The sequence below is a fragment of the Narcine bancroftii genome, chromosome 12 (genome assembly GCF_036971445.1).
Source record: "Narcine bancroftii isolate sNarBan1 chromosome 12, sNarBan1.hap1, whole genome shotgun sequence".
Classification (NCBI taxonomy): Eukaryota; Metazoa; Chordata; class Chondrichthyes; order Torpediniformes; family Narcinidae; genus Narcine; species Narcine bancroftii.
Window position 1 is genome coordinate 21,123,416 of NC_091480.1, and position 14,618 is coordinate 21,138,033.

General features: G+C 37.0%; 1 protein-coding gene across 9 annotated transcripts in view; it reads left to right on the top strand.

Annotated features, from left to right (window-relative positions):
- The window catches only part of LOC138747122 (transmembrane channel-like protein 5), an 86,251-nt gene that overhangs the window by 31,212 nt on the left and 40,421 nt on the right, over positions 1-14,618 (top strand). For 6 of the 9 annotated variants that reach the window (XM_069906068.1, XM_069906076.1, XM_069906070.1 and 3 more), the window contains 7 exons: positions 1,924-2,043; positions 2,184-2,286; positions 5,207-5,297; positions 6,296-6,544; positions 10,715-10,866; positions 11,860-11,940; positions 13,436-13,580. In XM_069906068.1, coding sequence (XP_069762169.1) covers positions 1,924-2,043; positions 2,184-2,286; positions 5,207-5,297; positions 6,296-6,544; positions 10,715-10,866; positions 11,860-11,940; positions 13,436-13,580 — 941 coding nt within the window. The remainder of the gene's footprint in view (positions 1-1,923; positions 2,044-2,183; positions 2,287-5,206; positions 5,298-6,295; positions 6,545-10,714; positions 10,867-11,859; positions 11,941-13,435; positions 13,581-14,618) is intronic. The other 3 variants (XM_069906073.1, XM_069906074.1, XM_069906075.1) reach the window with 3 other exon arrangements.

Consider the following 14,618-nt stretch of genomic DNA (forward strand, 5'->3'; position numbering starts at 1 on the left):
CTCTCAAGGTTTTCTGAAGGAACCAGGGAAAGTCCAAGATGCATTGGAAAAGATCACCACTGTTTCTCCAGTGCCAACACATAAAGTACCAGACAATCAAGTATTGAGAAATATCAATGAAGTTCCTTTGGTAGATCTAAAAAATACTAATGATGCACTTTGGAAAGATAATAGGAAATTTCCGAAGGTGTGCAAAGTTATTGGAATTAGGGGGAATCTATGATGTGGCGTGAGTTCTTCAATACAGTCCTTGAGTGACATTTTCATTAATGTTGAAAGTGATGTGGACCTGGGGCTGATTGCTAATGGAAGTCTTGATTGGCATATAACATTATGAGGAGATTAGATAGCATAAACGGAAGGAGATATTTCTCTTAGCTGGGGGACAAAACCCAGGAATCGCACCGTTGTTTGCAAATTAATGGGTGTAAAGCTTAAAACCTTGTGTTTTTGATTCTTAGTTAATTTTGTGCCTGTATCTTTAAGAAAATGATTGTTTGTAGTGTTACCATAGTGATGATGATGTAATATGTAATAATATCCGCCCAGGCTAACGGCTTGCCTCTCATTCTACAAGATGTGAAGGAAGCTTGAGCACGAGAAATTTATCTTTGAATTTTTGTTTCTCCTTTAAGATTTTGCATCTCTAAGATTTTGTGTTTCTTTAAGCTAGTATCTCTACATATCTTTGTATCATTATACAGTAAATGTTTTATTATTCACCATTATGAAAGTCTTAATGCAAAGCTATGCAAAATGTTTATCCGTTCTATCAACAAATTAAAACTACATTAAGTAACAGCCATAGAATTTGATTGATTGGATTAAGGAGATCGAAATTTGGGATATCACAGCACATTCTTTGGAAGATGATACTCTGAAATTAGGATATATTAGAATAAGGAAGTGTCATCTATAATGGGTAAGGAATGAGTTAGGAGATAGAGTGGAGATCAAGAATCTGGTTTGTGGTCCCAGTCAACAATCATGCTCTCAATTAGTGGAAGACGATCTCTTAAGTTCCTTATGTTTCTCCTGAAACAAGCATATTGAGGTTTTCACGAAGAAGGCACACCAATGCCTCTGTTTTCTAAGGAGATTTGGCATGTCATCAAATATCCTTTCAAACTTCAATGGGTTTACTGTGGAAAGTGTACTGACTGGTTTCATCATGGCCTGGAAACTTGAATGTCCAGGATTGCAGATAGTTGCAGAAAGTGGTAAACCTCACCAAGTCCATCATGGGCACCAACCTCCCAATTCAGTGAAAACATCTGCATGAGAAGCTGCCTCAAGAAGGCAGCCAGCATAATAAAGGACCCCCATCATCCTGGTCCCAATCTATTCTTGATACTCCCTTCAGGCAGAAGGTACAGAAGCCTGAAGTCCATTCCTTGAGGTTCAACAGGCAATAGCTCTTGAACCTCCTTGTACGATCCTTACCATAACCATTAACTACTGCAGGACTATCAAAGATCTGTATGCACTATTGAAACATCACTTTTTCTTGTACTAACTGCAACTGTGAATATTTATTCTATTATCTCTTTTTCTGTCCTGATATGGTCATTGAATTTTTGCTATTGTAATTGGTCTATCTTGCATACTTGTTTTGATGGAGCAAGATACAACTTTGATGCATCTATACATACTTATGTATATGACAATAAACCATTAATTGAAAGGTATGAATAGTGGATGAGGAAATATGTTTCCACTGAGAGTTGTAAGGATCTGAAATTCACTGTCAAAAGGCCATTAGACTCTCATCATATTTAAAATGTTGACATTTATTTGGAGAGCTGGGGCTACAGACCAACATTAACCGATACTGATGAACTTCAAATAAAATCTATTCCCAATCATAAAAGGTAAATAAGACAAATCAATAGACAAATCTCTGATGGTGCAATGTGCTTTTAGCAGCTGTAGTGCAAAGACGTAAAAGTACTGGTGATCCAAAGCGATTGGCATTCTTGGCTGGTGTGAATTATTCACAGTTCAGAACACCAGAACAGGAAATAAGTGAAGAAAAGAGAGAAGGTGAGTGAAATGAATTCAGTTAACATTCATTAAAAGACTTGCATCAATTGTGTGCATATCATAACCTTGATTGATTAGTGTTGAGCGGTGAAAGGAACCTGGAGAAAGGAAAGAAATAATCTTTATTTGGTTGTATCCAGAGAAGAGAGAACTTGTGGCTGAACTAGTTGCCTTATCGCCCAGTGAAAGGGCAAAGGCCATCCAAGAACTGACGTTGAGCATGGATGAGAAACGAAAGATCAGGTACAAATCCTTCAATGTCTTTTTTAAATACAACAATATTTTGATTCTATGAAATCCAATAAATTTTCTGTAAACGTAAATTTTTAGAGGTTTATTTTTTCATTGCCTCAGTTGTCAACAATTTTTAAATTTAAGAATAGAACAGGTGTCTTGTCATGCAGCAAGAGAGATGCCTGCTAGTGATGTACCTACTGTTTAAAGTGTAATATTAGGGGTTTACAAATTGGATTATAACATTAGTTTAACTGCCAATTTGGCAAGTTATCTAGCTGTGTACAGGACAATTGGTGGGTAGAATTTTTAAAAAACTCGCAGGTAGGCAAACCACCTTGGAGGTGAATTGTCCACCTGTGTACACGCACCATGTAGCTGCTGGTGTTCAATTTGTAAGTGATTGATGGCTGCCTGGGTAGAAAATTACATTAGCGCTTGCGTGGAATGGCTATTTTCCTTACCCATAAACCCCACGCCACTGGAACGCCGGAGGGATTATGGATAAGAAGGACAACTATTGCTCCTACCCCAACTCCATTCCCTGCCCACCCACTCTGCTCCCTGCCAGCCTGGCAGCGTTTGCCCGCCAGAGCAACAGCATTCTTCCCTGACACCCACTGCATTGTCCCCCAACCCTGACAGCATTCTCCTCCTGCCCCAACTCCACATTTCTTCCCCCCCCCCTACCCTGACAGCGTTTTGACTCTACATTCGCTCTGGTCCCAACAGCACCCTCCGTCCTGCCCTGATTCTGCGCCCATCCCGGCCACTTACCTTGTGGAGGCCAACACAGGGAACAGGGGATTCCTTGAGGGGCCTCAGGCAACACGGTGAGTGGATGACACATCACTCACAGTGTCACCGAAGGAGCGGGAACACCCTTAAATTGCCTAGTTGCCGTTTAACTGGGCAATTTAGGGTCCAGTCTGTAAGGGGCTGAAGGGGCCTGCTTACACGGTTAGGATACATGGGTCCCGAGCAGCCCCAGTTTGTAGATTAATGGATCATTGTCACTCCACTGAACACTGAAACATTTACTAGTTTTTTTTCTCTCATCTACAGCCAGCAGGATTAGCTTTAATCTCTTTCAGTGATTCGTTTGAGCAATACAGGAGCATTATCAGTATCTTTAAACATGCACAATTGAATGCGAGATATTTTTAGGTCATTGGAGTTGCCTACTTTGGTACTGGAACCACAGCTACCGATTTTTTTTTAATATAAAGTAATTGACAGCTGGGGACTTATCTTGGAAGGAGAAGTTGTTGGCCAACTGTGATAGTTATAACAACTCTAGGAAAATCTTTTATTCTTCAAACTAGCATATCTCAGCTAGTGGAGAGGTGGCCTGTGAATAATCGTCCCGCAGATAATTGTGTTAAAGTTAAGCAAATGATGGTGCTCATTTGTGCACCTTGATCCCACAGAAAGACTGTAACCATCTATGACAAATCATAGAACAAACGATGAGATGCCGGAAGAATTCAACAGGTCAGGCAGCATCCATGGGTAGAAATAGGACAGCATGGTTGGTGTAGCAGTTAGCGCAATGCCTTTATACCAGCGATCAGGACCGGACCTGGGTTCAAAACCCCTGATGTCTGTAAGGAGTTTATGTTCTCACCGTGTCTGTGTGGGTTTTCTCCTGGGGCTCTGGTTTTTCTCCACCCTTCAAAAAAAGTACCAGGGTGTAGGTGGATGGGGTGTGATTTGGGCAGCGTGGACACATAGGGCCGAATTGGCCTGTTACAGTGCTCTATGTCTACTTTAAAAAAATTAAATCAGTCAAGGCTTCAGGTTGGGATTTTGCATTGAAACTAGTCTCATTGTCCAGCATCTCATTGTTCGCTCAAGATTCCAACATCTTCAGTTTTTGCTCTACTAAAAATAGTTTCTGCTTTGGCTCCAAGGTGACCATAATTATAAAAAGAAAGTGGTAGTTACAGTATGGGATTGAATGCAATGTGACATTTTTATTTACATTTTGTTGAACATTGGTTAGACTCCAGTTTGTGTTCTAGGAACAAGTCTGGCCTCTGTATAATTAAAAAGGGAGAAATTTGTCCTGGATGGAGGGAGCCAAACCTGTATTAAAAACATTGGTTGCAAGCTTTACTCCTCTCCTGACCTTTGGTTCCAATTTTTGGGAGGGTCAAACTGAATGAAACAACAAAAAAACTTGTTTTCTCTCATTCTCAATTCTAATGATGAGTATTCAGACCTGAACAATGTCTTTTTTTTTAAACCACGTCAACAAATCTTTTCATTTTCCCCTTTGTCTTTGACAAGTTTCCCTGTAAAATCCAACTCATCTTGACATCTCAATCATTCTCTGTAGTAGCACATTCCATGTTCTAACCACCAACAGAATAAGATGGTTCTCCTGACTTCCTTAGTGGATTAACTCATGAGAGTCTTGCATTTAGAACCCTGACATTCTTCTCACAAAGTGGAAGTATCCCCTCCAAAATTCAGGATATTAAATAATTTGGTAATCTTAGAAATTGTGAATATTTTCATTGATGATAGATCCCAGAAGATGAAATCTTCAGATTACAAAAGGAATTGACAAAAAGGCACCTTCTGAACAAATATCTTATAGATAAGATAGAAATGTGAACCTTCAAGCATCACTTCATTAATGGATGTTGTGGGTAAACAATTCACAGTTTGAACTGAGTGAAGTCTATAACTGGCATCAGGAAGAATTTCTTTAAATACATTTGATATTTTTTTTCTGCCAAGATGTTGGAGAGCCGATGATAGGTCTAGAATATGTAAATACTGCTCTGTGGATGAATACAGTAAGATGAGTCTTCTCTCCAGCCAAGAACTCCAAATATTGAATTTTGTTTAATACACTTAATATAAAATGCTTATTTTATAATTACAATCTAAATTATTCATTTTGCCTGTTTCTTATCAGGGAACGGGTACATCTGGAGATAGGGCCAAAGTCAATGGAAGCAGGTTATAAGATAAATAGCTGCACCCAGCTTCTGAATAAAATATCATCTGTAAGTATTAACAGAAGCACTTGAGAAAATAAAAAATTGAATCAAGGATCCTATATGATTGAATTCAGTGCATAAGTTGAGATATTTGGCTTGTTATTTGATTTGGATGGGTAGGGATGGAGAGTTCCCCCGCATATGCATGTATTAGTCCAGCTATTTTATTCCCCACAGGAGTTGATGCCTTAGAATCAGTGCATTTATTTGTGTTTGGACAGCGGCTGCAGTGATGCAGCATCTTAAAAGTTTTTGTTACTGTGCCAATAATCCAGCAGCCTTAACTAGATGTGATAATGCAAAAACAATGTCCAGCAGTGACTGAAATTCTGAAAGGTCAAGCAATATGTCTAACTGTGCGATAATGCTCCCAGAGTGTTTCCAATCAGATGTTTCCATGCCAGTAAACAAAGATGAAACTGCACTGCTAAATCCTGATGTTAAACTAAGTTGAGTAGTCCCATTTCGGTACACAGTGCTACAGGGAATGTGAGACTTTTAAAATACAGACCTTAGAGTAACGGGCCAATTCATTTTCATTGAAAATATTAATTCTCCCACTCTTTGAACTACACCATGATATTTTGTGTTTAAATAAACTAGAATAGTTGCAGATCATTCTGATTGAAGCTATTTTTGCATTTGACATAACATTTGTTTTACAAAACCCATGAGTCTGGCTTCATACCAATGCTTTAGTAGAAAAATGTAATGAATTAGCTTGTTTCAGTTCAGACAATGCAATTTAAGGTCAAAACTTTACAGAGTAGAATGTGAAAAATACTTTCAATAATCTTATAGAATTTCATGAAAACAAAATGTTTCAAATACTTGAAAATGAATAGATAAATGCCAACAATCAACACAAAAGCTAATTCTGTGGACATCTTTCAAAGTAAATAAAAAAACTATTTTGTTGCTTCTATAGAAATAAGAAGATTCTGTGTGAACTAAATCACTGTCATATTCAATATATTTTTTTCCTTGTTCTCATTCCTTTACAGCCTCTTCGACGTTTTCATGAAAACATGACTGAAATTTTCCATTCAGTTCACCCCTGGCATCGATCCCTGAAAGTTATTGGTGGCAAGTTTGGAACAGGAGTCCTCTCCTATTTCACCTTCCTCAAATGGCTGCTTATGTTCAACATCTTTTCCTTCCTGATTAACTTCAGCTTCATTACCATCCCACAATTCTTTGCTCTGAGTCCCAACAACCTCACTTTCACAGGTTTGGAGCTCCTCACAGGTGCAGTAAGTATCCTTGAATGATGAATTTTTACAATAGAACTAGAATTAAAATTAAAATTAAAATGATGGTAAAGTGCAAAGAAACAAGGTTAGCCACTTTTTGTTACTTTATTTAGCTAATAGTGTCAATGATATTTAGAATGTAAATTAATCTTTAAGACCAAAAAAAACATCAAATAGAAGATGGGCAATCATCATTTTTTTTTGGAAAACTTGATTTATTTGAAAAATTGTTAGTAATAATACAAAATACAAACAATAAGAACATTTTTATATGAAAAATTAATAATAAAGAAAAGAAAAGAAAAAAAATAGAGGAAATTTTTAAAATCAAAATTAAATCCCCACCCACCCTCCCACCCCCTTCAGCCAGCTCTCTTAAGGAGAGCCAAAAATATAATAGATCAAAGTACATCTAAATGCATATACTCCAAATATGGTAACCACTTATTAACAAAAATAAATAATTATCATGCAGAACATATATAATTTATTTCCATAACAATACAAACTTTCATTATGCCAACGCATATGTTAATTACTGTATTATCCTTCTATGTACTTGCTACACATTTTCGAGCTATGGACAATGCTAAATATACAAATGCAATTTGAAATTTATCCAATCCCGATCCCTTTAAAGGAATCACATAACCCAATAAAAAAAATGGATGGATCTAACGGTAACTTAAACTTATACAATTTTTCCAAAATTAGCTTAATTTCTTCCCCAAATGGTTGTATACACACAGGACCAAACAGCTTGCAAAAAAGTTCCAACACATGTACCACATCTAAAACAGGAATCTGAATTACTGAAACCATATCTTTTCAATTTCTCAGGAGCTGAATATAACTGATGTAAAAAATTATAATTAACCATTCCATATCGTACATTCGTCAATCTAGTAACACTATCATAACATATATCCATCCAATATTCTTCAGGAAAAACAAAAGTTAAGTCATTTTCCCATTTAAATTTAGGCTTATCCATATTGTCTTGTAACACTTGATACATAACAGAAATATAGCCCTTTTTTGGTAGAGAGGAAAGCAAAGACTCGAATTCCAACAATACAGGTAAAATCATCTCTCTACCATACATATTTTTCACTAAAAATTGAATTTGATAATAAACAAATAAAGATTTTTCTGCAATACAAAACGTTCTTTCAATTGGTTAAAAGAAAGAAAGGGTCTTTCTACAAAGCAATCCTGTAATGTTTTTATACCCTTTGAATCCCAACTCTTTAAATTACTATTAAATATTGAAAAAGGAATAAGCTGATTATTATATAATGATGTTAAAATAGACAATTTACCGATTTTTTTTTTGTCCATAACATCAATAAATGTTTTAATATCGGCATATTATACTCCCATAACAAATTTGTATTCCTCCGAAATATAAATTGATGCATTGCAAGATGGGCAATCCTCATGATGTAAAATGAATCTTTAATATCAGCTGGATTTTTAAAAATGTAATAATGAAAAGCTATTAGTGTTCACCTTAAGTATTCCATACAAAGGACAGTAGCTTTGTTGTTTTACCTATTGAACGAGAAAAAGTCCCAATTGTGTTTTTTTTTAATACAGCATAGGTTCTTTTTAGACTGCTTTCTCTTTAATGCAGTGGACAGTAGCTTTGTTGTTTTACCTATTGAACGGGGGAAAAAGTCCCAATTTTTTTTTAATACAGGATAGGTTCTTTTTAGACTGCTTTCTCTTTAATGCAATGGACAGTAACTTTGTTGTTTTACCTATTGAATGGGAAAAAGTCCCAATTTTGGGTTTTTTTTAAACACAGCATAGGTTATTTTTAGACTGCTTTGTCTTTAACTCTCACGATGAGATAATTTGAAGTGATGTGAATTTAAATTCCTTGTAATCCCATCCCATGACAGAATATGAAAAATTCATTTGTGGTTCTATGCAATCTGATCATTTTAAGTAGAAGACTTAGCCTTCCTTACTGCTTAGTAATCTATTTGACCTTAGAAGACCATTTTCATATGTATTTTGTGATCCCTTCAAGATATAAGAAATATAAAACGTAAATTTGCAAAGTTTATGGGATGTTTCAACTTCTGCTTTAATTTGTGTTTAGCATGCAAAATTGAGCATAAAAAGTCAATTAAACATTTCCTGGCTTGGCTTTAAATGAGATTGGTTGCCTAGTTCTGACAGGAGACTGTTGATTGTATTTGCAAAGGAGAAGCTTTTCCGACTCATTTTGTGAGATATGTGCAAAAATCTTTTTTCAAAAAGCTAGAAGTTTTTATTGTCATGAAAAGTTTTCAAACTGGGGAATATTTGCCCACTCTGCCCCCTCCCACACTGGATTGGTAAAGTAGAGATCCAAGAAAAATTTTCAAAATAATGAGCAACTTTGATGGACAAACTGTTAAAATTAATGTTTGCACTTGTAGATGAGGTTTTTTTTAAAAAAAAAACCAAAGGGGATATTGAGCTGCAGAAAGAAAACAATCCAGGTGCTTTTAACACATTTTGAAAAGAAATTGGATGGATGTGGAAAAAGAAGATTGTAAAACTCAGAGTGAAGGGTCAGTTACGGAATAGATCGACAGGAAAAAATAACTGAAAAGGCTTGATGAAACCTAGATTGGTTAAACTTCAATGCAATGTAATTTTTCTTGGAACATTGATTTTATTTTAAATCCTTGTAGTAATTTTTGTTGTTTCCAACCATTTTGAACAGAAATCTCCCTTATTCCAATTGTGTTCACTGGCGGTTTTTAAAATCTCTGCACTGGTCTATTCTGTAAAATGACCAGTCTGTACTACAATGACAGATCTATTCTGGTTATTCTTTGCTTATTCCTTAAAGAAGGGCTCAGGCCCAAAATGTCGGCACTATATCTTGATCTCCTATGGATGCTGTAACACAAGCTGAGCGTTTACTACAATCACAGCATCTGCAGACATTTGTGTTTCACTGTATACTGTAAGGCAGGGGTGTCAAACTCAAATTCACGGAGGGCCAAAATTAAAAACTTGGACTAAGTCGAGGGCTGAACTAAATATTTATTGAAAATTTTCAACAACATCTGCATGTTTTCTCTTCTTTCAACATATGTAATGTTAAACTTTTTCTTATTAAAATAAATGTTTAATAATAGTTTTGGATAAACTCTTTCATTGTCATTGGCCCATTTCCTTTGGAGATCTGAAACCGTGCACATGATGAGTCAATGAGGGATGATTAAAGCAGTGGTCTTCAAACTTTTTCTTTCCACCCACAGACCACCTTAAGCAATCCCTTACTAATCACAGAGCACCAATGGCACAGGGACGCGAGTGGAAAGAAAAAGGTTGAGAACTGTTGTATTGTGGTAACTCCACATCTGATTAGGTTAATTGTTAGGCAAGTGGTCAGAGAAGGACCCCCCCCACCCCAAGAAAGGCTTAAATCACAGGAACAAAATAAGCTTCCGTCTCACTGCTCCCAATCTTACACACAGTCCTGATGTGGAATGTGGGGTCGCAGCTCCATATTCACCCGAGTTCAGGTGCTGTCTGTGTGGAGTTTGTACGCTCTCCCCTTGTCTTGGACCAACAGGTCGGTCGCCTGATGAAGGCACCCGAACCCCCCGTTGAAACGCCGGCATCCGGGGCGGTGGAGGAATTGGCTGAGAAGAGAGCGTTGCTCCCACCCCCCCTCCCATGGTTGGAGAGGGATTAAACTGCGATCTCGCGGCGCCAGGCTCGTCTCCAACAAAAGGAGCAGGAGGCAGGGTCCGCCGCGCACGGAGCGAGGGGGAAGGCATCGCCAACGAGACGTTCGGTCTGGCGTCGCCGCTGAAGCGCAGACCCAGCGAGGATGGTCCCCAACTCCAGCCGCGTCTGTGTGTCCGGGAGCCGGGCGGGCTGAGTGCGGCGCTCCGATCCCTGGGATTCGGGACTCTGAGATCCCTCCACACCTCCGGCGTCTTCATTTTCACCTTCAGTGTGCATGCGCTATACTGGCGCGGCGGCCAGCGGCCAACTCTAATATATATTTAATATGATCTTGCGGGCCAAATATAATTATATCGCGGGCCAAATTTGGCCCGCAGGCCAGAGTTTGACATGTGTGCTGCAAGGTCACTGGGTGGTGGGAGGATATGGCATGAATTACTGTTTGATTCTGATTTTTTATTCTTGCAGGGTTACTTTACACAGACCATCTTTTACTATGGGTTTTATACCAATGGTAGCATTCAAGCAAGCCCTACTGCAGAAATGTACAATATGCAGCTTGCTTATTTCCTCACATTTGGATTCTACATGTTGATTTGTTTTCTGTGTCTGGTTTACAGGTAATTGCATTTAATCCATAAAGTGTTAACTACTTTTTTGACCTCAACTTCAACTTGGTTATGTTAGCAGATTGCATACTAACATTTTTTGTCTATATATTATGAATACCAGCATCACCAAGCAGAGAAATGGGCACCACAGCAAATAATATAATTTACACAAGTTCAAGTGTTCAGAGTTAACAGTTTAACAAACGAGAAAGTTTGGCAAAGACAACAATTCAAAACCGTTAATTCTTTACTATTAATATGTTCCCATAATTCCAGCAAAGGTTTCATCTGGATGTAAAACCAAACTGAGGAATTATGCTAATCATTAACAAGGTTCAAAACTTGTTAACTTTATGGAACTATTTAAAGGTAAAGGCAAGATCCCAAGCCTTCACTCTTGATATTTACATTTGAAAGCTTGGACTTGACAGTCACTCAAGTAGGGAATTATTTTCAGTGTGTGATGACATTGTTTAATGGTTTTATTGTATTGTATATGTTGAACGTTTAATGGATTTGGAGGGGGTTGGGAAGGTGGGGGGGGGGGGAAAAAGGGGAGAAAATAGAGTGAAAATTAAAAAAAAAAATCAAGTATAGCATGTTACCTCCAAAAAAAAGTAGGAAAGAACCAATGTCATCTGACTTATTAGTGTCTCAGGAGATGATTAGATACAACATGAGATGGCATATCCCAAGTAAAATTACAACAGACTCACATGGATTATTTATTAATGATGATAATCGCATCTCAATTATTTTCTTCTCAAATGGATTTGGGCCCTTGAAAATTCTTTTTGAAAATGTTGTTTAATTTTTTTTTCCATATATGTAATCACAGCCAGATCCAAAATAGAATAGTCAATTATTAGTATCAAATCCATTAAGCTAGATGGTGTATAGAGCATCAGTTTTCTTACAAACTCGCACGTCTTTAATGAGTCAGCTTTTAGAGATAATTTTTCTCAATGGCGTATTCACTCATTTTCCCCTTTTTTTTTATAGGGTTATAGAACTGATTTTCTTGATGATAGAACAGCATTCTTGCCTTCTCAGAGATTGCTGCCTTCACCCTGCCCTGCAAAGGTCAGGTTTTATTCAGGTCAATTCAAATATCACTGCTTTTTACCCTGCCTTTTCATAAGGGACAGGTTTTATTCACCCTTCCTTTAACAAAGGACAGGTTCTATTCAGCTCTGTACGCTTTGCCTCAAAAAACAAGGACCTCCAGCCTTCTTTATCCTGCCTCTCTTCCCAAGTGATCTGACGTCACATAGCTTCAGTCTGTTTTGCAAAACCTCTCCTGTTCTAACATTTTATTTTGCAGTCTGGCACCTGTCACTCAAATGGATCTGGGGTGCAGCATTGCGCATACATTGTCCTGGCATCCATGGTGATCCATTTTAATTCCATTATTGGCTTGTCTTCTATACTCAACGTTTCCAAAATAACATCTTCCCAAGATATTCGGCCCAATGAATCTGCCCTTATTCATGTTCTCTCTTAGTGTCATAGTGTTTTTCAAATATGCTGTGGTGTGTGAACCCCTGTAGCCAAGCCCACTACATAACCTAAGGTATATAATGTTAACTTCAAATATTAACCACAGCTCTGTTACAGAGATGCACATCTTCTATTGTCAAATCTGGGGGAAAAAAAGCAAACTCCTCCTTCCCCATGCCCTGGGACTACGATGGTGCATTACATGTACTCTGAAGATGAGGCTGAAGGAATAACATGAGAATAAGATCTGCATATAGCCTCAGGTGAACCTGCAAAATGAGATTGCTCCTTCCTGTTTTGCTGTCAAGCTTTCTCCGGCTTGAAGGAAATCTGAATAAGTCTCACCGTAACTTCTTTCGCTCAACCAGAAGAAATCAAAATGAAAACCAAAAGAACTGCAGATGCTTGAAATCTGAAATAAAGCAAAAAATATTGAAAGCCCTTGGCAGCTGTGAATGGAGACCCAGAGCTCATGTTTCAGGTTACAGACCTTTTTGAAGAGAAAATTGAGGAAACAAGTTGCAGAAGCTGTGGATGGCAGTTAGAAAGAGAAATAAAAACAAATTTAGAAATGGCTTTGTACCTTTAGAAAAAAAAGTATATAAATAACAGCAACCTGAACTTGATGTACACATATTAATTTATGCTGTTGTTTTTAATCATATTAATTCTTTATCCTGCCTCTCTTCCCAAGTGATCTGACGTCACATAGGCTTGTTACCAATACCTTTTATAAGTCATAAACTCTTACAGTTGTCTGAACTATAATTTCACCCACCCTGCTTCCTCTCAGGGCTTCCTTCATTCTCTGAGTTCATCTTTCTCCATTGTAAGCAGCAGTGATGTTCAAGGAAAAACACAATAGTGAATTAAAATCCTCATTCAACTCTTAAAAGGAGCATCAACTCATCATAATGAAACACAAAAGTCTGCAGACGCTGCGATTGTAGTAAAAGCACGAACATCCGGGAGGAACTCAGCAGGTCACACAGCGTCCAGAAAGCTTTTCCTGTTCTGCCTAAATTGGAACAAAAATCTGATTAGGCCAATTACTTAATTATTAATTTTTCTATTGCAGCATGGCAAAGACATTCAATGAAAACTTCATAACAATTGAAACTTTTTCTGGTGAGGCAGCCAAGCTTCTCTGTTCATGGGATTTTAAGATAACTAATGAAAAAACAGTACAACTGAAAAAAAGGAGTTTAAGCACTCAGTTAAAGGTACGTTTTCGTGTCTCTATACCAATTGTTATATAGTCAGGATAATGTGAACTGTTTTGTAACCACGTGAAAATACACCCTTTTCACTGTAGTAACTTTAATGTTCCACTGTGGGGCATATGTATTCATATAGAGTGTGTGTGAACAGTTTCCTGAGATGGTAGAAGGCATCAGTAAGTAAAGTCTCTAAGTTATTTAAGAAGTCTCCCAAGTAACACAGAGACATAACACCAATTGTTGTAATGGAACAAAAGGATTAATAATTTCAAGTGACAGAGTGATTAAATTCCATTATTTGGAAAGTGATTTAATATTTAACATTTTTCAAAAAAATATAATTTTAATAACAATTGATTTAGATTGAAAATTTTAATGTAATCTTTCAATTAAACAAATTAATACTAATGCATCTTCTGATTCACTGGATTAATATGATTAAAAACAACAGCATAAATTAATATCACTACAATCATGTGTATATCAAGTTCAGTTTGCTGTTATTTATATACTTTTTTTTCTAAAGGTACAAAGCCTTTTCTAAATTTTCAGTGTCCTGATTAATTACTTGAGGTGGATCTACCAGGTTGTTTTCTATAAATGCTCCAAGGTGCCATATAATGTAAGTCAGTTAATCCAAATTGAAGAAATTGTTCACTGCAAACCAGTAAGAATTAGGAAAATTTTAAAAAAAGAAAAGGGACAAAAAAAAACTGAATTTAACCCCAAGGGACTCTCAGAGAAATACTAATTATTTTCCCGTTGACGTAGACTACCTGGTGGTGTATCTCCAGATTTGTCAATGTGGAAGATGGAGAATTTTGTGGCAGCATATTTAAATTAGCAAGTTCAAGATCAAACAAAATGTGGAAGTGAAATGCTAGTGCAGTAAAACTCCTGGTATCCAGAATTAAAGCAACTGGCAAAAAAAATAGAGGAAAATAAATTTTAAAAAATAAATAAGAATAAAATAATAGGTAAAAATATGTACATTTAAATTGTAAAAGTAAACGTTCTCTGAAGTAACACATAAACCTTTGG